The 24,175-nt window shown below is 38.1% G+C and overlaps 1 protein-coding gene across 3 annotated transcripts in view; it reads right to left on the bottom strand.

The window, feature by feature from the left end:
- LOC145676078 (luciferin 4-monooxygenase-like) overlaps positions 1-21,408 on the bottom strand; it is a 97,203-nt gene extending 75,795 nt beyond the window's left edge. For 2 of the 3 annotated variants that reach the window (XM_081746951.1, XM_081746949.1), the window contains exons 1-2: positions 21,331-21,408; positions 7,050-7,192 (exon numbers count right to left, since the gene is read on the bottom strand). In XM_081746951.1, the coding sequence (XP_081603077.1) occupies positions 7,050-7,184 (135 nt within the window). In that variant the 5' untranslated portion in view covers positions 7,185-7,192; positions 21,331-21,408. Of the gene's footprint in view, positions 1-7,049; positions 7,193-21,330 lie in introns of those variants that run through there. The other variant, XM_081746952.1, reaches the window with a different exon arrangement.
- Between the last annotated feature and the right edge of the window lie 2,767 nt (positions 21,409-24,175).

Raw genomic sequence — 24,175 nt, 5'->3', positions numbered from 1 at the left:
CTTTTGATATCAGAGCCGTTTTCTCACGTGGCCGAATTCAGTGTTTCTAGGTTTGGGTTTGAAATGATTTAAAAAAAGACACAAATAATAATGCAATACACATTTTTCTAGTGATCCGAGACCTGGTTCGATATCCAGTGAGTGCTCTAGTGGTTTAGATTACAAGTCAGATCCACATTTCAAATGATTTTGAAAATAGTGGATATTAAAATCATATACTTTTTTCCCTTCTATTACGGATACTACTACTATTACTTCCGCTGTTACTATTATTGTTAGTAGTAGCTTTATTAGTCAAAATATAATGCAATTGTTAGCTTAGCATAATAGGACCTCGGCTGCCAAGTTTTCAAACCTGCTCACTCGTACATTCACAGCTTGAGTCCTCCATATTTAATTTTATTAAATTAGAACCTTATTTCAGTTAAACATATCCATGTATTTTTTAAAAATCTGTTTAGCTATATTTGTTAGAGAAACAAAATAAAGTTGGTTTGAAACTCTAATTAAACATATATTTTTGAACAGACTTAAACTTAGGCTCGGTTCAGACGTGCAGAAAAGTCTGTTGCGGGCCCGCAACAGACTCACAGCAGACTCGTGCGGGCGTCAAAGATCAACCAGTTCAGACGTGCAGAAAAGTCTGCTGCGGGCCCGCAGCAGACTCGTGCGGGCGTCTCAGCCCAACCACTTCACATAGACATAGAAAACAGCTCATTTTATTTTCAGCTGCAGTTGAAGATGGAAATTGAAAAAAGAAAACGTGCTGTTTTTGTATGCTTAGCCAGTAAAATCCTAAGGAAGAAACAGAGACGATACTGGGTTCATCCGTATGTAAGCTCACGACTGCTTAAAGGTGAATTTTCTTCCATGTTTATTGATTTACGCAACGACGAAGAAAAGACCTTTAATTATTTTCGCATGAGCATCACTTCATTTGATAAACTCTTATCGAAAATAAGTGATAAAATTAAAGCAGATGATACTTTCGTGAGACTTGCGATACCACCAATTGAAATGTTGGCTGTTACATTAATGAGTTGATTTTGAGTTTAACGTCCCGTTCAGCAGCGAGGCTATATGAGACGTGGACCTACTGATTAACGTGGAATCCGAACCACATGAGCTCCCGACGAGAATCGAACCCGCGCCTCCCTCGCCAAAGGTGGGTACGCTAACCGCTTAGCCAGGTAGGAGCTCTGGCTGTTACATTAAGATAAGTTAATTATGTTAACTAATTATCGTTTGTAAGAGCACAGAAAGTTAAAGATTCGGAGACCTATTCATAGACATTTTCAGACGTTATTAGCGGCCACTGGCGTAGTTTAACAATTGCGTGACTAATTTCGATTTTTTGACATAGTTGGTGGCTTTAAATTAAAAATAAGACATTTATTTGAGACTTCCCGAATATCCCGCTCAAGAGGGGGCGTTTCAATAATAGTATCCCCTTTATTTATTCACAAATTACCGAATGTGAGGATTCGCTTCAGTTAGAGATGTAAAATTCGGCATATAAACTCATATTAAAAATAATGGAGCACAATAAATTTGAAAATTTTCTCTTGAAGGGGAGATGGGGGATTTCTATGGGATCCGGTGGCTCAGTGATAGTGTGTTCACCTCTGGTTCGATCCCAGCTTGCGTCAAGTGGGCATTGTGGTGCGAGAAGCACCGTGTGCGTGAGTTTTCTCGGGGTTCTCCCGTTTCCTCCCACTTTATTCATTCCACCATTTCATTTATTTAGCATCACCATCATTATTTCCTTTAGCCTACCCGGTATAATCGTGCGACGTAAAACTCAAGGATTTAATTTCATTCCTATAGTAGTGACATTTCCCGTTATATATTCAGAAAGTATAGAACTCGCTTAGATTGGAGATGTGAAATTCTTAATGTAAACTCTTAAATAAAAATAATGGATTTAGTGTTTCCGAATAATCCATTTCTAAGGTGAGAAAAAGGAAACATTTTTATAATTGTGACATTTAACGATAGAAGGTTTTGAGGAAATCCCCAATACGTGTAGAACACCAAAAGGAGGCAACGCAGCAAACGGAAGCAGAAACAGATGGCTGATTATTTTGTAAGCGACATAGGTAGAGTTCCATGGTAACATAACTTTGTTTAAGTTGTTCTTTATGTAAGAAAACATTCAGTTGTTATCTGTAGAAAAGCAACGACGTGCACAATATTATCAATTGCACGAGAAACAAAAATATTTGTTACATCTCGAGCATGCTTTTTTATTTTTTAACCACATGAGTACCCTGATGTTCAACAATTTTCGTGTTAACTCTATTTTTGGTTTAAATTTAGTACATTAACAAATAAAGACAACAATTGTCCGCCGAAAAACGATGTTTTTTTCTTTCTTTTCTGTTCTGCTATTATGTTGATGGTTGTTTTTGACTTCAGCGTCCCTTTTGAGCACAGAAGCTATATAATACGTGACCTCGACCCAAGAACGCCCATGTTGTGGTTTTCAAGGGGGGGGGGCAAATGTAAGCGACTTTTCAAATATAGTTTCATTTTTTGCTGTAACTAATGTAAAAATTCTATTGGGTTTTCGATATTCCCAAGTACAATTTCCTCTTAGGGGAGCGAACGCCCCACCTTTCCCCCCTGATGGGCGCCCTTGCCTCGACCTAAAGTATAATGCAACGTACGTTATAAACAGTCGGTTCATTCCGGAGTGAGTGACAAGAAATCTCATCAAAGAAACTGCATTAACAATAAAGGCTTTTTCTCCAAGCGTATTTGTTGTCTATTGTTATCACAAAAAAGTATTCACAGCCTCTCTGCTGGAAAGGTACGCTAAACGAAAATCAAATGTAAACACTACATGAATAATAGATTTTTACATTGAAAAGTAATAATAATACATACCAATGCTGTTTTTTTCTTCTGTTTTTTCATTAAATTTCTCACATAAGATTTCACACACCTTATTCCATGCATCCCGTTTTTTTATTTCTATCTCTATACATTTCGCACTTTAAATTCCATATCTCGTGATATTTTTGTATTTCGTTAATGAATAGTTCTTCATTCAGTTCTTCGCTTTCCATTTCTGCGGGCGCGGGAAAGTCTGCACGTGTGGCTTGCCTCATTGCCAGCAATGGTTTTCCGACCCGCAACACCTGTGCGGACTCGCTGCGAGCCAGCAGTCCCCGCAACTCAATTTTTGCCCGCTGCGGGCCCGCAGCAGAGTCGTGCGGGAAAGTCTGCACGTGTGGAATGAATGATATGAACCAATGTATTTCCGGCTCGCGCGGGTCCGCAACAGACTTTTCTGCACGTCTGAACCGAGACTTATAGTTATTTTCATTTTTAGCACTTTTCAATACTTTTTTTTTTTTTTTTTTTTACATCAGAGTAAAATTCTTTGCAGGTCATGTGGAAGTTAATTTTTACCGTTAATTCAGATTTTAGTAAATTTTCAGATGTACAGTTTCTTGTATTAGTCCAAGTACTTCCCATCATACTAAGTAGAATAAACACTCTCCGCCTTATGCAGAGTCGTTTTGACGTATGATTAACATCATACTAAAAGCCTGACTACTGCAGGAAACATATGTTAGTAGAGCTCTTTAGTATGGCACTAATCAAGCGTCAGAACGACTCTGCATAAGGCAGTCTTTCACTAAATGCATTGCTTGCAGATATTGATAATACGAGCTCGTACAAATGCAGCTAAATTAAACAACTCTGTTGAGTCAGGTATAGCTTGAAAAACTTTTAACGATTTACAACTAACAGAAGACTGATCAATCTCATTTTGCACCTTTTTTTTTCTTTTTTTTTTTAAGTAGTGAATTCTGAATACAGCTTGTCAATATTTACTTTAACATGATTCAAAATATCAGTAACATCAGGCCGATTAAGAGATTTTTACACATTCAATGGTTCACAATATTATACCATTTCTTTAAGTACGAAAATGCCTTAATGACAAAAGCTAAATGATAACAATAATGATCAAATTGTGGCATTTAACCAATAAAAGAAAACCAGTGTGAAAATTATTACTTCACCGTACATTTTCAATAGCAACCGGTACACACGTATCTGAGTGTTTAAACCCATACAGTTGGCAGCCCTGTATAGGACCCTTGTCATAAAGTTAAGATATACAAATTTCTTAAATTCAAAATGGTTTTTAAATCAAGATTGAAGTCAACATAATCAATGTTTCAAAGAACCATTTTCGAAGCAAATTTCATTTAATTTATTTTCTTTTATTTAAGGTTTTCATATACCTACCACAGTGGTGGCCCCCTCATGTCCATGCCGCACCCTCCCTCAACTGTCTATCCGTAGGTGTTCTTCCATGAAAAAAAAAACTTTTCGATTAATTTTTACACTCCCTTCAAACATATTTATATAGATTTTTAACCCCCCCTAAATATTTCAATGACGCAATTTGCGTCATAGGCACCCCTGCCTACCAAGCTAAAACAAATGACATATTTTGTCATATTGGTCAACATATACTGATGATAAATATAAGAAGAAATTTATGGATGCATAAATATGGGATTAATATTGCTCAAGAAATAAAATTGTCTTGTCTCTCGTAAATTTTGTTCTTGCCTTTTGTCGTTTTGTATTTACTCTCAAAGAATGCTTCGTCTCGTCTCGAAATTTTCTAGATTCATTTTTTAAATTTATGACTTCATTTGTTCTTAATGTTATCTAGAAGTTACCACGTCACAAAAGGTGTACGAGTAGTGCGATATGATAACATTTTAAACATATTTATTATTAACCGATTCTTCGCATGGGTCAGATGAAATATCTATGTAAACAAACTGAACAACGAAAGAAAAAATATCGGTCATTTTGGATTATTTTTTTACCTATCTCGGTAACCCCTCCCACCAGGTGACCCTCGGTTAGCATACAAGGTAGCTGAATTTGAAATTCATCGGTAACGGAAGTGTCACACCATTGATCTCAGCGACCGCGAAAACTATCGATTTGATACTAATATCGACCATTTTGGATTATTTTTACATGTCTTGGTATCCCCTCTGGTGACTTCAGCTCTGCAGCCGAATGAGGTGGATTTGGAAGTTAATGCAATCGAAGTTTCAGCAAAAACTATGAATTCGACACTAATATCGGTCATTTTCTACTACTTTTACATGCCCCGTTAAAGGCCTGCTCTGAGACGAATTAAACGCCTGTCCTCCGGGTTCGATTTTTTTTAAACTTCTTCATCTTGGTCTGGAGCCTGGACCAAGGGACCCGTGACCAAAATTTGTAACTCTCGGTCCACTCGTCTGGTCCCCAGGCCTCACACAGACAGACACACAAACAAATTCTTTATTTTATTTATATTAGATAATAGCTTGCATATATTTGAACGTTGATACAGGCCCTTTACTGTTTTCGTAGAATCACGATATATAGTTTTCATACTATTATTATTACGATGCATAGGGGGTTGTGTACGGTACCCCTATTACTGTTACGTGTTATCTCACGACGCAGTATGGAATCGTTACTACGGGTTAGGAAATCCTTCCTATATGGGCCCGATATTCTTCGCCTATTTCTTCCAGCTGACAGGTTTGAATAAAACTTGTGTTAAGTTCAAGCAAGAACGCCTTCATTCGCTTGCTGGTTTGAAATTGGCCTGGGATAACTGGTCCCCCAAATTAAAAGAAGTCTCGGGTGTGACGACATGGATTGTCACAAATATGTAATGAGGATTTGGGTGATGTATGTATATATAATAAGGTAACTTATCATTATGGATTTATTAGGAAGTAGATGGCGCCATCTTTTATTTTATGGAGACATACAATCTTATTCTCCCTTTACCTCTTCCATTCACCCTTTCTGGTCTCAAACAGGTGTGTAATGATTTGAGAAAATATATTCGAAGATCTGGTACCAGCTGGTAATGTAAAACGACGAGGCTCTCGGGATCTAAAATCCGGATTGTGATTGGTTGGTTTCGAACCCGGAATGGAAGCCATGGATCAACTGACGTAGATCGTCAGTTGGTCACTGTTTAAGGTACGTAGTGTTTGTTCTTTACACTTTGTTAAATTAAATTATTGTTTTTGTGGAAAATGGTGAAAAATTTATCACTGGAATTTCCGTGAGTATACTTAAATGTATTTGAAAAACGATTATTTAAGGATTGACATATGTAGACACGAGCAAGTGTATGATTTTGCTAATTAAAAATTTGACTACTTAAAGATGAGAAAATTGGAGGTTGCTGTAGGCCATCTTGGAATGGCGCTTTTGAGAAAATATGTATTCTAGGCTGTTTTTCCATCAGGAACTGTAGGTTTTTTTTATTATTATCCAATTGTTAATATTTTGTGTACTATTATTTTTTGATTTTTTTTATTATTTTTTCTTTATTTATAATAAATTGTTTATCCTTGTTAATTTGAAATAGTAGGGTTGTCATTGCTAAGTAACTTCCAGTTTTGCTTGAATTTTGTATATTAAAAGTGAGAGTGATACGTATACATTATCTGAGTGCGCTACGCGGCCTTTTAATACAGTACCGGCGAAAACTCTCCCCACTTTTTTTTTTTATTATTTCCCCGGTGGACAGGTCTGTATTTTGAACGTTAGATATGTGCCGTTCTCTTATTCTTTCAAGTACGGATTTTGACCCGGGGTGGTCATTCTGAAGGAAAGGAGATTAAGAGTGTTTCGTTACACGGGGTATCACAAAAAAGCTTTACCGGAAAATCGGTACCAGTATCTGCTCAATTCTTCACTCCCTTCATTGGAAATCTTACAGCTTGGAATATGAATTGACTGGAAGTGTTAAGTCATTTTGTAATAAACTAGACCACACACCATAACATTATAAACAATGTAACACCAAAATAGTTTCTGAGGTCTAAGATTTGGTTAAACTAGTGTTATCCATGAGTCTAGAGAAATTTCTCGTCTCGTCTCGTCTCGAATTTAAGAACGTACTACTTCTCTCGAAACGAGACGAGAACTGAGAAGGGGTGACTCGTCTCGTGGACAACATTATTATTAAAAAGAGAAATTAGACTACTTACCACCCACGCTTTATCTTTGATTTCCTCCAGATGTGTTTTCATGTTGTTAAAGATGAAATCAAAAACTCCTACATTTTGGGCAATGGCTGTTGGATCCGGTGGACATGGAGATTCAAACACATGTTCTTTTTCCATTGTGAAACCTGCTGAGAAAATAAGATTAGAAGTATTTCTGATGTGATACTATCTAAACACAACACATTTTGATTGATTTGGTTGGATTTTCAGGTTTGAGTCCCTTTCAACAGCGAGGCTATATGAGACGTGGACCTACAGTTTTAACGTGTAATTCGAAAAACATGAGCTCCCATCGGGAGTTTAATATGAGTCTCCCATCCTAAAAGCGCATACGCTAACCGATTAGCCACAAGTGAGTTCACAGGAAATTTTACCAGACGTCTTGGATGTTATTAAATATTACAGACAGGGGCGTCATTTAGGGGGGCAGGAAGGGACAATTACCCCTCCTAAGTTTGAGGTTTATATAGATTTTATCAATAGAATAGTTGTAAATCAGTGAAAAACACGAAATTTATATCAAGGGAACTTCCCCCCCCAAACAAAATCTGAAATGACGCTCCTGATTACTAGGGATGCGCATGAGTCGAGATTTAAGCCTGTCTCGACTCGTCTCGAGAAAATGTGTCGACTCGTGTCTTGGGTCGAAAATGTTTCTGTCTCGACTCGACTCGAATTCGAGACGAGACGTCTCGAAATTTGAGTCGAGACAAAATGTACGAGTTAAAATAAATATACGCACGCATCAGCCAGAACATTGTGACTACATACCCAGTTGTTAGTATGTCCACCTTTGGCACGGATAACAACGGCAACGCGTCTTGACGTGAACGCAATGATTCTTGGCAGTTTGCTGGAGAGAGCTGGTATCCATGTAAATCTACAGGTCACTTAATTCCTGAAAATTTCGGGGAGGGGTGATGCTCTCTGTCGTCACGTTCAATCACATCCCAGATGTGTTCGATTGGGTTCAGATTCGGCGAGTTTTGGGGTCAGCAATCACTTGGAACTACCCCTGTGTTCCTCGAACCACTCCATCACACTCCTGGCCTTGTGACATGGTGCATTATCTTGTAGAAAAATGCCACTACCGTTGGGAAACATGGTCGTCATGAAGAGGTTTACGTAGTCTGCAAGCAGTATGCGATACGCCTTGGCCGTCATGGTGCCTTGCTCAAGCTCCACTACACACATGGATGCTCAAGTGAATGTTCCCCAGAGCACAATTAAGCCGCCGCCAGCTTGTCTTCGTCCCACAGTACACGTGTGAAGGAGCTGTTGACTTGGAACACGACGGATTCGCACCCTCCCATCGTCATGACGAAGGTAGCGGAATTCATCAGACAATGCAAAGCTCTGCCATTGCGCCAAGATCAAGGATGTTATAAAATAGAGGATCTGCCCATACGTATCTTCAACAAGTCAATGAGGCCAAAAAACAACCGAGCATCGTCTGATTCGGCACGTCTGATTGGCTACTCTCGTTTCCGCCATGATTGTTTGCTCAAAACATTGCGATCATAGTGGCGCGGAGTGGGCAGAGTAGGTGTGGCGAAGCTGTGACGTGTGGCTTCACGATTTTGTTATATGGGCATATCCTGTATTTTATAACATCCTTGGCCAAGATCCAGTGGCGATGGTCACGTGTTCATTTCAGTCGTAGTTGCCGATGTCGTGGTGTTAACATTCGCACATGGATGGGTTGTCGGCTGCGGTGGCCCATCGTTATGACTGTTCGATGCACTGTGTGTTCAGACACTTGTACTTTGCCCAGCATTAAGTCTGATGTTAGTTCCGCCACAGTTCACTGCCTGTCCTGTTTTAATAGTCTGCACAGCTTACGAGGTCCGACATCTGTCATGAGGTGGGGTGTGCCCAAACCCTCGACGTTTGGACATCGTTTTCCCTTGGTTTCGCCACTTGTTGAAAACAATCACGACAGCACTCCTCGAACACCCGACAAGTCATGCAGTTTCCGAAATTCTCGCGCCGAGTGTTTCTGAGTGAATATTTTCTTCAAATTAATATTAAAAATTATAGAAAGATTTTCGAGACATTCGAGTCAAGTCGAGATTTTTACGAGCAATCTCGACTCAACTCGTGTCTCAATCGAAAACTCGAGCCGAGAAATAAGTTTGTCTCGACTCGTCTCGAGTTTCACAAAGTGTGTCTCGACTCGAATCTTGACTCGAATTCGAGTCGAGTCTAGTCGAGATTCGAGACATTTCTCGAATCATGCGCATCTCTACAGATTACAGAACTGGTAAGATTAAAATTAAATACTATGAATAAAAACTTAAAACAAATGTGACTTCTTGTCTGGTAGTTGTTTACCGTATATCAAAGTGTGGCATGTCTAGTACAGTTGAAAATGTAAAACTGGCATTCAACAACTTCCATTCATCAACTGCTTTATGTTTATTGAAAATTGTTGATCATTATCACTTTCTCAATCAACTCACAAGATGTCCTCAGTGGTTCTTCATTTTGTTCATAGCTTAAAATGGCGAGAAAATAGGTACCAAGGATGTTATAAAATGGAGGATCTGCGCATACGTATCTTCATCATATGAACTCAATGAAGCCGAAAAAACAACCGTCTGAGCCGGCACATATGATTGGGTACTCTTGTTTCCGCTATGATTGTTGGATCGAAACATTGTGATCTTAGTGGCGCGGACTGGGCAGGGTAGGTGTGGCGAAGTTGTGACGTATGGCTTCACGGTTTTGTTGTATTGGCAGATCCTCTATTTTATAATATCCTTGGTATGTACTCACACCAAGCACACTCTCAGAAATTTTGGTTGGGGGAGGTTCCAAGCTTTGGGAAAAAATTCCAATACGACAAGCCACTATGTTTTCGTAGTATTAAACTGGTATTATTCTGTACCCGAAAAGATGATACAATAAGTAATTTTAAAATTCTTCCACCTATATTTTCGGAAAATAATGATACAACTAGGTTGTTTTCATAAGAGGAGTACAGGTAAAGTGTAAAATCAAATTTCCATTCTACATCAATAATTTCCCTGTTAAACAAGTAGAGTTTTATTGAGAAAGTGCACGAAAGTATGTTGAGTTAGGAAGTTTGGGGGGCCCGGATGCGGTGGACACCGTGGTTGCGCCCTTGGCTTACACACGCAGCTCTCAGTCAAACTACGCTGCCAGGTGGTCTCCAACAACTTAGTACTATTAGTAATGTCCTCATTGGTTTGATGACGATTTATGCCGTCATAATGAGCCACACGATTAATGTTTTTCACCATCCTTGGAGTCAGAGATTGCATAGAATGCTCCTTAGTTTCTTTATCAGACGATTGATATATACATAACGAAACGTCGTCTCTAAAGTTGCGTACTCACTTGTAACATTTTGCCCGCACACAACAACGGACATCAGATGTACGCGTAACATGTTCGGTCAATTAATGGCTCTCCGCACAGAACAACGTAACAAATTTTGTTACGATGTTACGCTCCGAATGTTTTCCGAGTGGAGTCGGTTTTTCCTCGACACATCAAAGGAATGTTACGTGTTGTAACATGTGCTACTGTGGACGCCCTCCGTACATTGTGCGCGCACATCAACCCACACAGACAGTCTTTCTTGCACAGGAATCGCTTTTCTCAAACGTGCATCTATTTTTGGAAATATTGTGGCCCAATCATATTTATCAAATACTCAAATTCAGTGGGTGACATCCGTGTAAAGTTCTTATATTGTCCGCTTACAGACCGAAACTTTAAATCCGACAGTAAATTAGAACCACTGTAGATAGGTCGATTCGCAAACACTTGCTTTGTCCACCATCGCGGTAGTGCTTTCCGTTTTTTTTTTTTTTTTTTTTTTTTTTTTTTTTTTTTTTTTTTTGAGCGAGATGAATAAAATGTAGCTAGCAGCAGCCAACTGCACAGAAGCAGACATTGCCTCCTACTCACTCGACTAATGGAAAACATCGTATGTTCGTGTGTGTTACAGTGCGAGCTAATGGATTGCCGTAACAGTGTGACACTGCACAGAACATCACAACGAACATCTTCGTTGTTCTGCTCGGGCAAAATGTTGCAAGTGCGCACGCACCTTAAGATATAAACCTCGTAGTGGCAGACGATGCTCCGTTAGAACAATAGCACACTTACGGCCATGGGCGTCTCTGACAAGTTAAAATCGAGGAGGACGACTAGAATGTTACTAGACCCCAACTGAATTTAAGTCAAAATTATGAATAAGAGGTAATTACTTGAATTAATGAACTAACTGGATCCTCATACTACCTTTACCAATAGAATCGAAAGATTAAACATGACGTATTTCCGCCAGTATTTGTTGTTCATTTGTTTCCAATGTGTTCCCAAGTCATGTGCTGCATATGGAACTTACAATGATTATATTTTACATTGACTTATAAATATTATAGGCTAATGCAAGGGAGAATTGAATTTTTTTTTTTAAGTTTCTGAAACAGTGAACTTTGAAGTCTAAATAGATCAAAGATAAGTAAGGGAGGGGCCTTATTTGCGTGAAAACAAAGTGAAACATTCACCAACCCATGCTTTCTGTAAGTAACAGCAGGGGCGTAAATAAGGGCCCCGCGGAAACCCGCATTGCGGGGAGTCCTCAAGCCATCAGGGGCCCCCAAATCGTGAAGTGGGAAGTAGGGAAGGGGCCCCACTCCACGCCTTCTGTGGGAGGGCCCCCAAGTCTTTAGTTACGCCCCTGAGTAACAGAGGTATTGTTTGGAACCGAAAATGTGAGTTTTAGATCCTTGCACTTAGGTTTAGTGCAGTAATGATGAAGTGACTTAACTCACCCATTCACCATAATTTTCTTCCATTACTGCCACAAATTTAAGTTTACATACTATATGTTTTTTTAAAAGGTAACTTCTTCATTTTGACATAGGAATTATACTCTTTAATATTATCCATTAATTTATTCTTTCTCTACCTTCCTTCTACCATACCTCCTACATGTTATTCCGAATATAATTTATTCTCCAGCAATGTCTTAATATCTTCTTAGTTACTTCCATTTTTATTTTTTTTACTCATTATTCCCAATGTACCTGATTGGCTCACTATTCCAAATTTTACGTTCACCTCAAAGTACAAATTTCAACAATTCGTGTATTCTGTGTTGTCTTCTCGTAATACAACGTTTCTGCTTCTTACAATGCAGTACTCTTCGTTCAGTGACTCACACAGTATGCTCTTGACCACAATCATCACAATCTTCTTAAGGATTGTTCACCATTTTCCCCGTCGTTTCCATTTAAAATTTACGTATTTCTTATCTAGAAAGTGGCACACGTCAAATGGACATTTTAATCACATTAACTTAATATTTAACAACACATATAAATTAATTTGTTCTTCCTCTCTGTACTTTTTTTTTCCATATAGACTAGCTTGGTTAATTTCATTTCCTCAACAAAATAGATATTGGGAGAACACGTCCCCCCTGTCCCCCCACCAGAGACGTCCGTGCTTACGACTCGAATTGCTATTAATTCTGTTCGAAAGCACAAACTCATTTCTATGCAAATGAACTTGACAGAAAATAGTTAACAATGGCGATCAGTGGGAACCTGGGACTGCATACTTACCGAATAAAAAGAGGTCACTAAACAACTCCTGATTAAATGTGACAAAAGATCAACATTACTCCTGCAATAGTACCAAGCATAGCCAAATTTTGACCACGACGAGAAATTTTTCAAAATTGAAAAATATTTAAAGAGCATAATGGTAAAAGAGTGTACCGTACGATCAGTTCTGTAGCGCGTGAGTATGAAAAGGTTCCTGGAGTCCAGGAAGACCACTCGCTGTCTGTTATGGTTTCGTTTGGGACCCACATAAGTCCATTTATACTAATAAAATATCAAAAATAGGGTTCAAAATGGCAAGAGGATATTTTCAAAAAGGCAGTAAAACCCAAGGATGTTATAAAATAGAGGATTTGTCCATACGTATCTTCATCATATGAACTCAATGAAGCCAAAAAACAAACGAGCATCGTCTGAACCGGCACGTCTGATTGGCTACTCTCGTTTCCGCCATGACTGTTGGCTCGAAACATTGCGACCTTAGTGGCACGGAGTGGGCAGAGAAGGTGTGGCGAAGCTGTGACGTATGGGTTTACGATTTTGTTGCATGGGCAGATCCTCTATTTTATAACATCTTTGGTAAAACCCTTTGGTGCAACAAAATTCAAAAGTAAGCTTTGAATATTTCTTCAAGAGTCAGTACTACCTCACAAAGGTAAAGACTGTTCAAGAACTGTTCCACAGCAAAAACTTTGCGTTCATTCAATGAGAGGAATGACACTCGCTAAACTCGACTTGAATACATTATTTACAAGATATTGACCTATTTGCAAGAAAAATTGTGTGCCAAACCTCACATGAACTTCGAACATTTGAAGCCTGCGTTCGTGAAAGCAGTTCTGAAATACACTTGATTGTGGAGCATGCTGTCATTTGATGATTGACTGCGTGATTTATTGAGCTGGTGTCCAGGCAAAGAGGCGACCATTTTGAATGCATGTTGTATCCCATTCATTTTTTATAGTTGTATGCAGGATCGGATCCAGGATTTTCTGAGGGGGGTGCACCAAATAACTGCCAGTACATTTGAATTAAAGTGAGTTTTTTTTTTAATGTCTTTGGGCATGTGTGATGTGAATGAGGAATTGCCCTGGAAATGCTAAGTGTCTGATCTCGATGAATCCTTTTCCTTCAACCTTCTGAAAATTGGCTGAAACTATTAATTTTTGCAAAACTCACTGCCAGCTTCTCATTTTAGGTAGTGTATATTTACAACGACGGGGGAAGGGGGTGCACGTTCACCTTTGCACCCCCTCTAAATCCGGCCCTGGCTGTATGTATTAAATATTTTCTTTTTTCTATACCTAGTTTACACTTTGTTGTTTTCTGAAGTTGAAATAGACTTAATGACCAAACGTACATACATGTATACAAATGTATACCTCATAGGTGCCGACTCCATGGGGATAAGAACTCCTCATATGAGGATAGGCACCTAAATAGAGACCCCTACCTATCTTTTGAAGCAAGAGCTGCAATCTAGTGGAAGCGAAGGAAATAGCTTGCCACAGCACTGGAAGTCACGTGAGCTCGTTATATGGAGGGTTGTTAGTATAGTGGAGGCTGAAAGAATGTCTGTCCTTACAGTTTATTTTTTTTTTTAACGTGCACACATCAGGCGCTAAAAATGGATAAGACAAATTGATATTCATTCTATCTTTACTTTCTTTTATAGCAGTTAGTATGCGTATTGCAACATGTAATAAGTTACCGGCTTTTTTCCACTTATATTTGAGATGGCGTTAGTCATTTGTATATCGGTCGAATGGCTTCTTATGAGACCCTTAACGGGTTCAGTATATAAGACCGGTCTCATAATGTGAGTCATATAGTAATATTGGGTCTCAGGAGCTTATTTGTATCGATATTTCTGTATTCACATAGTAGTCTAATATTTCACGTTGATGTTCATTGTTGGTTCCCTATTGTGACCGTTACGGATATATTAAAATGTTATTTATCTTTACCTTCCGTTTTATGTAAAATTACACTGTCGGACACTATTTGTGTATCAAGAAAGGCAAAACAATTTTAATTGTTGGAAGAATGTTCATATTTTGTAGGACCCATACATTTTCAAAAACTGTTTCTAGTTACTCATAAATCTTAACTAAGTGCACATACATATTCCTAATTAGAAACCAATGGTGGACGTTATTTTTCCTCTTTTTGATGCAAATGATAGGCTATGCCAAAATAGTCCTAGTAAATCTTAACCAGTGACTTAGTCCTGTACATAGAGGCAATGATTTCAGGAGAACCCCGAGAAAACCCACTACACGGCGTTTCTCCATCACAAAGCCTACTTAGCACAAGCTGTGATCGAACCATGGACACCATGCACCAGAGATGAATTCTCTACCACTGAGCCACTGCAGCACTGCTTGGGCTTGGTCGTCCATATCCAATCTTTCTTTTGGCCCTACTTAAACAACTTCTAGTTTTGTTCTAAATCCAGACTCTATATTGGCGTAGATATTAATATTACAGTCGATTGGTAAAATCAATCTTCCACATTTAAAAGTTAAAGTACAGACAATTACAAAAATAAGCATTTACCATAAAAGCACTAGCTGCAAGTGTTCAAAATAGATTTATGGTTTCTATAAAATCAATTGAAAATTGCTATTTTTAATTAGGCAGCTAGTGAAAAACAGCAGTTTTCGACTCCAGCCGAGTTTAAGCTCAACCTAAACTCAGTTGACCAAAGTGAACTGACCCGACAACCCGACCCGACTGACCTTACCCGATAACCCGACCCGAGCTGACCCGATTGACCCGATTGACCCGACCTGAATAACCCGACACAACAACCCGACCCGAGCTGACCCGACTGACCCGGCCCGACAACCCGACCCGAGCTGACCCGACTGTCCCGACCCGAGTTGACCTGACCCGACCCGACCCGTTTGAGAGCACTAACATTGATGTTTTAAGCACCTTGCTTCCCACTGTTGAAGAGCAATTCGGGGATGGCGATTGCATCTTTCAACACGATCGAGCACCTGTTCATATTGCACGTTCTGTGGTGGAGTGGTTACACGACCATAACATTCCTGTAATGAACTGGCTTGCACAGAGTCTTGCCTTGAATCGTATAGAACACCTTTGGAATGTTTTGGAACACCGACTTCGTGCCAGGCCTCACCGACCTACATCGATACCTCTCCTCAGTTCAGCACTCCGTGAAGAATGGGCTGCCATTCCCCAAGAAAGCTTCCAGCACCTGATTGAAAGTATGCCTGCGAGAGTGGAAGCTGTCATCAAGGCTAAGGTGGGCCAACACCATATTGAATTCCAACAGTACCGATGGAGGGCGCCACGAACTTGTAAGTCATTTTAGCCAGGTGTCCGGATACTGTTGATCGCATAGTGTGTTTGTACATTAAAAGAAGTGTTCGAAAATCGTTGTAGTTTATGCGTACAAAAAGTGTAAATTTTTTTACAGTGTATATATTCTAAAATTGAAGAAAATGAGGTAGATTGAAAATGTAACGTTTTATATTTTTGTGCCATCACAGGATTTGGCTTAAAGACAGTGTTGAAAGGCGAATTAATAAAAGAACTCTTTTTAGAGTACACAAAAAGCCGTTGTCTCTTATTAAGTACCCTTCGTAAAAAATGGCAGTGTAGCAACTTTGGTCATATTTTTCAATATAATTTTTTATCATATTTTTATGTATATCACCAATAGTTTGTATCGTAAATTAGACATTCCACAGAATATATTAAAGTAAGAACAGTATTTGTGTATATTTTAGTTAACCAGTATATAGCATTCAAACTTTCAGGGTCTCATATTCGGGGGTCTTACCCTACTTTTTTGTATTTGGTAAGTTGTTGGAACATAGCGTTCGGACTATTACTCGTATAAACAAAGGAAGTTTACAAATGAACAGTACGTGTTTTGGAAAAACTACAGAGAACTAATTACAACAAGAGGCGGCTCGTAAAGGAAGTCCCACCGGTAAAAGTTTAAACTTTTTCGCTTCGAACTAGAGAAGAATACTTGATTAAGGTACTAATTGTTGTATATAACAATAGTGGTAACCTTTCTTGCCGTAGTTTAGTTAGAGCGGTTAAATTTTAAGTTTTACCACTGGATCTCCTCTTATAACCTGCCTCTGGTTACAAGGTAGGCGAACTTATCAAGATCAACACTAGTTGACACGTTATCAATGCCTTCTTGTAAAGGGATTGTGAAAGTACAGCCGCGGGTTCAGTTGCTAGAGAATTTCAAATATTCTTCCCTTCTGATACAATCCGTCACCGAATTCATTCAACTATATATTTCTATGAACTGGGTTTCTCAATCCCTGAAAGTACAAGAAGTAGAGAAATAGAGAGATCCAAGTATTTGAATGAAGTAATGAGACATGCATTGTCACCCATTCTTCCACGGATCAAACCAGTCGTCTGGATGCAGTTAGACAGGCTCAAGTATCAAATTAATAGCTCGAATTGTACTTTAATAATAATAACAGAAATAGCAGTAGAATGACTTCATATATGGTGCTTAAATCCATTCAAATTATGTAATTATACATTTTAGTTCACTTTCATAAATTAATAGATCTAATGAATGCACGATTCGTGTTTATAATAATAATAATAATAATAATAATAATAATAATAATAATAATAATAATAATAATAATAATAATAATAATAATAATAATAATAATTCATTATTAATTGTGCATTCAGTATTCATTATTAACAGTGATGACGCCAGCTTTAATTTCGTAGTGGGGCAAAGGAGGGGCAGACTTTTTTTGAGAGGGGCGGTTGTTTTCCATACCAAAAATGATAGTTTGATTATGTTTGACTTACATTACAGTTCAACGTGTATTTCGTTGTTGTTCTCATATTATGTAATTATAAATTAAACTTATTTCAAGTAAAATTTGCAACTAACAAATAGGGTAACGTTTATAGATATATATCCCCTATATAGCCACCCTTGACGCCCTTGACACTGGATAAAATTGGCTTCAATCCTGCCTTCTTTACACTGGATAAAGCAGCAAACTACGATTTAGCCTCTCCCTTGATCATATCCTGAATCCGCAGCTTATATATATATCTATATCTATATCTATATCTATATATCTATATATATATATATATATATATATATATATATATATATATATATATATATATATATATATATATATATATATATATATGAAGACCTGAAGTAAATTAGGATCTAAGTGCCATTTGAACAGTTTTGAAATAATGATGTTTTTCCTCGAGAATTTAGAGGAAGGTTACCAAAGAGCACGCTCTTAATATTCATCTTGAAAAAGCTCCAAAAATAATGAAGTAAAAATTATATAAATTGAATATAATTTTAATTGAAGGTTAAACTACATTGTAAGAAATGGAAAACTTTACTACTAAATGTAGATATGGAGATATGCGTTAAAAAGTGAAAAAATCCAAATGCGTACTCTTAAGGACCACTGTCCCAAAGAGTGCGTTTCGTGGTCCCTAAGAGGGCGCACTCAACACCTATCATACTTGAAACCCAAATCCCCTTCGTAAGACGAACACTGAACACGTCACCATCGTTCACAATTAATGCACTGAATCCAGTCCTCGTCAATTGGTTCTTCATACAATTCGTGACACATTGGGCTTGAAATTTGGTTGATCTAAGCTGCAGTTTTCTCTGTTGAAGTGAATGGTTCATTGAGATTATGAAAAAGTTTTCTTTTTGACTTAATATTTCCTTTAATTCGTTTGCTCTGAAGGACCTTGTGAAATGGAGCACTAGTAAAAATTTCAGATCGAAGTTTGGTACGTGCAGTTTGTCGTATTTCTTTTATTTCGGAATTGGAATGATGTATGTCGGATGAACAGACGTGTTTGAAGTTACGGCTTCTGTAAGCGTATGACGATTCCCTTTTTCTATGGTATTGCCATACCATGAAAGGCAATAGCAAACTACCATGGATTCACCATGCCTGGGGATCTTCGGGCAGAACAGAAGATCATCATCATTATCATTGTAATTTAAGAAATTCTGTAAATTGAAAATACTTCTTATAGAAGATTTACAGTTGTTGCTTGAATCGAAGACAAACAATTGCAAATAATTCTACAATCCATTCAAATATTCTGTTACACACCGCTTTCTTAAACTAACTAACTACAGAGAATAACCATATAATCTGTATGATGAATGCCGTTACCTACACACACTCTTAATGAAATTATCTCAAGGAGTACGCGCGCGCTCTTTGGTAACTCACTAACGCGCACTCTTTGGGAAACAGCAGTCAATTCGAGTGAAATTTATCCAGGTGGCTGCAGATGCAAGACCCCCGAAACTAAACCATGGTAAACAATTCTATCTACATTCATGTTTTCTACCATGCAACTAAGATACTGTAGTTAGCTATTATATCAGAAAAATTTCTTAACTAAGAGTACTAAAATATTACATAAAGAATTCAAAAAAGTTATTTTTATCTGTATTTTCTGTTTGGAGCTATACGTTAACCTCTGTTTTCTTCGTATCAACACTCACACAAAGACACATCAAACAGCGTAGCAATAATAATTCTATGTGTTACCATTTCAGCGTAATTGGCGCTGCGCGCTCTTAGGGCGTGCGTACTCTTTGGTAACTCTCCTCTATGCCGTGCACATACACGTCACGCATTCTATTGGCAATGATCTGGACTACTACGCACAGGTTTGGGGCTTAGATCCGAATACACTTAAACTGGCTTGGCCCATACACCATCATTCCGGTTATAACTAGAAGCTTCAGAAAATGGCACTTAGATCGAAATTTACTTCAGATCTTCATATATATATATATATATATATATATATATATATATATATATACAGGGTCGGATCCAGGATATGATCAAGGGAGGGGCTAAACCATATTTTGCCGTTTTATCCACTGTAAAGCAGGATTGAAGCCCATTTTATCCAGTGTATACCTCAGCGTCAAAGGGGGGGGATATAGCCCCTATAGCTCTCCCTTGGATCCGCCACTATATAGATAGATAGATAGATAGTAGATATAGATATATAAAGACAGAAAGGGGGTGGATTACTCATTTAATTAAGTGATCAGAGTCCTCCCAGTACCTTTGATAAGTCGGCGCCAGTGGTGCACCTTTAAATCACAGCAATAGGTGCGAGCATACCGACAGTCAAACAAAATCTAAAATGTTGATACGTTGCAGAGTTGCCAACTACTCTGAACAACAATATTTCCACCCACTCCTAAATGCAATTAAATTTAAAGAACGATGCAAGGTTGCCATTTGCTAATTCTCAAATAGTTATTCATTTATTTTTACCGGGAATGATTGTTAAAATCTTTAGTGCGTGTGTTTTATAACTATTTAATGCATATCTACAATTTACTTGTACATTCAAAAATTACAAACAAAAAAAAAGTCTGTTTTAAAATTACCATAGCTATATTCACCTATTATTGCAAGGGAATTAACGTATACAGAGGGTTGATTAATTCGTCTGCCAATTTCATTTTTTCACTGTGCAAAAGTGGTATGAGGTAAAGCTGTGCAATTTGGTGTAACTTTAGACAAAGGACAGAAGTTTTGTTTTGTCATAGAAGCATGTCACTTGTACTAAAGATTGAAGATATATAGGGTCAAAGGTCAAATTTCGATTTTTTCCTTATGGGATTGCAATGGTAAATTCTGAAAGAGCCTGAGAAAACGTAACTCGAAGTGATAACAAAATAAAAGTTGTATGGTATGATTCTATGTCGCAAGCCGACCAAATATTCGTCAATCAAGTGCCATGGTCAGAGGTCACGGTAGATCAAGGTCACAGGTCACCTTGAGAACCCATTTGGCATGATGAGGTACGGACATTGCGTTGTTTTCAGTGTATTCAAATGGGTTCTCAAGATGGCCTGTGACAAGTGACATTGATCTGACCGTGACCTCTGACCTTGACACTTGATTGACGCATATTTGGTCGACTTGCGACGTAGAATCATAACATACAGCTTTTTCTTTGTTATCACTTCGATTTACGTTCTTTCAGGCTCTTTCAGAATTTACCATTGCAGTCCCATAAGAAAAAAGTCGAAATTTGACCTTTGACCCTATATCTCTTCAATCTTTAGCACAAGTGACATGCTTCTATGGCGAAACAAAACTTATGTCCTTTGTATAAAGTTACACCAAATTGCACGGCTTTACCTCATACCACTTTTGCACAGTGAACAAATGAAATTGACACACGAATTAATCAACCCTCTGTATATGTAAGATCAGTATTAAGACTTAAATTATCGTGATAAATTATCGTATGGTTGGCAAACCTGATACATCTTTTCCTGAACGTTCATCAAATATTATCCGCTAGCCCCTTTCTGAACATGCTGGGCTCTTGCGCGTACAAAAATCATCCGTTGACTGATATTTGTCATTGAATGTTGTATTATTTTGTTGCGTAGTGATTATGTTCATATTCTTCTCTGTGTTCACCTTAGATGTTGAAAATTTTAAACAAATTAAAATAGAAAATGCAATATTCCCTTATTTAAATGTAATATTTGGATAATCTGTAAATAATTGAAACACAACAATAAAATAAATAGACTAAATACTATTAATATTATACTGTAATAAGCAAAGTGACGTTACCTGTGAAACGTTGATTGCAGTTTACGGTAACGACAGAATCGCCGGAGCTTTTTGAACTTCAATGCAACTATTTTCTCAGCAAACTCTAAATGGAATTCCAAAGTTCGTAGCAAAGTATTTCATTCTGTTTACTCAGATGATAATGTTGAAGTGATAATGTTGATAGTTCTCCTAACATAAAATCGCTTTCAGCAAACATACAGATGCTCAACTTCTTTTTAAAATAATTTGATGTTTGTTTTTCTTTGCAGGAATCAAATCATACACTGATGTCCAAGAATTAAGGACGAAAAGTACGTTTCGCATGTTGCTTCACTTTCAAGTGCCATAGATAGCTGAAACTTGAATCATACATAGAAACCAGGGACGTAGCCAGGGGGGGAACCGCCAGGAGCGTCATTTCAGATTTTGCTTGGGGGGGCAAGACCCCTTGATTTAAGTAAAATTTCTCGTTTTTCCCTGATTTACTACTATTCTTTTGATAAAAACCTATATAAATCTCAAACTTAAGGGGGGCAATTGCCCCTCCCTGCCCCCCTAAATGACGCCCCTGGAAACCGCCCTCCAAATATTTATTTAAAATTATATGTTACCAATTGTTTTTATCCGACAATAAATGAAAAAACTATCTATAGGAAACTGAAATTATTCATACTTCTAAGCAGGCCCGTATCCACAAGGGGAGCATAGGGGGGTCTAGCCCTCCTAAATTTTTACTACCCCCTAAATTTTTCATAGTAGGCTTGCAAATGAACTATAATGTGGTTCGATCGGGCTCCTACAGTTTTGGGCTGGCTACGGGTTTTTTTTTTTTTTTTTTATAAGAAAATGTTATTCTTTAAATCCACTTATAGGTTATTTCTTAAACGTTAAGTGAATGGTAATAAAAGTATAAGATCAATAACTTTGGGGGCCGGGAGTCATCTTCGTTAACACTGAGAGGTTCTTCCAACCCTTAGAGTGATTCCAGTCTTATAATCGCCTAGAAGTACTAAGGGCTAGAAATCTATGCGAATGTACTTTTGTAGCCGACTAAGACAAAATTGAAACGTAGATTTGAGTCAGAGGCTAGGAGGATCCCCCCCCTCCATATTTTAATCGTTTTACGAGAAGGTATTGAGTAAATTTACTTTCTTATTTTTATTATTTTTAACAATGATTCTGGCAAAACAGTATCAAATACGATAGGATAGGATAAAATATGTAAACTATTTAGATTTTTATCTGTGCTGGCGCTGGCAACACTGTGGCTGAGCGGGAAAGAGTCCATTTTCTTCCTGAACGTGGAGTGCCCAGTGTTACTTTTGCTATGGATGTGTTCTTGAAATTAAGTTAAAAATGGAGAGTTGATTTGATTGAGTTGATTTTGAGTTTAACGTCCCGTTCAGCAGCGAGGCTATATGAGACGTGGACCTACTGATTAACGTGAAATCCGAACCACATGAGCTCCCGCCGGGAATCGAACCCGAGCCTCCCACGCCAAAGGCGCATACGCTAACCGCTTAGCTTAAAAATGGAGAGATTTATAAAATCTGGATACCGTATTTTATTTCATATGGAAAAAATGATAAGCACTTGGAGAGTACGTGCAGTGAAACTGATAAGGTGCACGTTGTTGCTGAGGAAAAATATTCATTCGGTCACTGTTGATAAGGAAGAAAGCAAGGAAGTTGCTATTGTGCTGCCAAAATGTCTTGAGCCGTGGCCAAAATGAGAACTAAAGCGCACATCCCGACACACCCACGCGTTGAGCCAATAAGGGTTCAGCAGTTGCTAAGCGAGAGAGCCTTAGCGAAAGGAAGTGGAATTCCTTCAGCCGATAGCAGCGCCTGGAATGGATTTTAGAGTTTGCGTGAGATGTGTGAGAAATTTTGAACCGGTAGAGCACTTTTTAAAATTTGTGATACTTCGTGAGGTAAAATACTGAATACATATTGAAAGCAATTATTGAAACTTTGATCTCTGTAGCTGTTAATAAGGACTGAAGATGCATTGGGCAAGCTCGCGATGGGGTGAGGGGTCTTACGAGAGGTCTTATAGTTGGTGTGCAAAAGTTATTTTAGAAGTCTCATCCCCTCGCACTGTATATCCATTGCTTGCGCACCACTTACGCTCAAGTTTAATAATTGTAGAAGTATGTTGGTTTGAACAAGCAAATACCTTGTTTCTTTTTTATTTTTTTTTAATTTATTGCAGACTTTCTCATGAAGGAGTACAGCAAGTTCAGACAGCGTTAGGTTTGGAGCAGTCCAGTATACCTCCCTTTCAGACATTCGTTGGGCTTCACATATTCGTTCAATGAATGCTGTGAAAAAGAATTATATCTGCATTAAAGGGTAAGGATGTTAAGAAGACTACTGAAGCTGAAGGTATTGCGAACAAGCTGAAATCATTCTCAACTGTTTCATACTTGATTGTTTGTAGCAAGATTTTGGGAATTACTAGTGGCCTGAATGATTTTCAACAAGGAGAAGATATGCGTAGCTACTTATTTGTTCGGCTGTTGAAGCTATAAAAGAACTTAGAACAGAGGAAAATTAATTGCATCTCTACACTGAAGCATTGGAGTTTGCCAAACAAAATCGCCTAGAACGTTTTAATCAACCAAAGAGCACAGAAGAGCGAGAGAATAATAGTATGAAAAGATTTTCTGGTTTCGGGTACTATTCCGGAGAAAAGAACACATGATTACATTGAAGCGGGTTTTCGTACATAATTCCTGCATTCAGTAATTGACAACATTGTGAACGAGTTTAAGAGGCGATTCTGCAAGGAAAATATATCTGTGATTCATGGCATTCAAGCATGTCATCCTAAATCAAAATTGTTCTTGGTGAAGGAGGCA

Source organism: Thermobia domestica, chromosome 18, assembly GCF_964235325.1.
Source record: "Thermobia domestica chromosome 18, izTheDome1.hap1.1, whole genome shotgun sequence".
Lineage (NCBI taxonomy): Eukaryota > Metazoa > Arthropoda > Insecta > Zygentoma > Lepismatidae > Thermobia > Thermobia domestica.
Note: the sequence above shows the minus strand (reverse complement) of the source record. Positions and strands in the feature narration are given on the sequence as shown.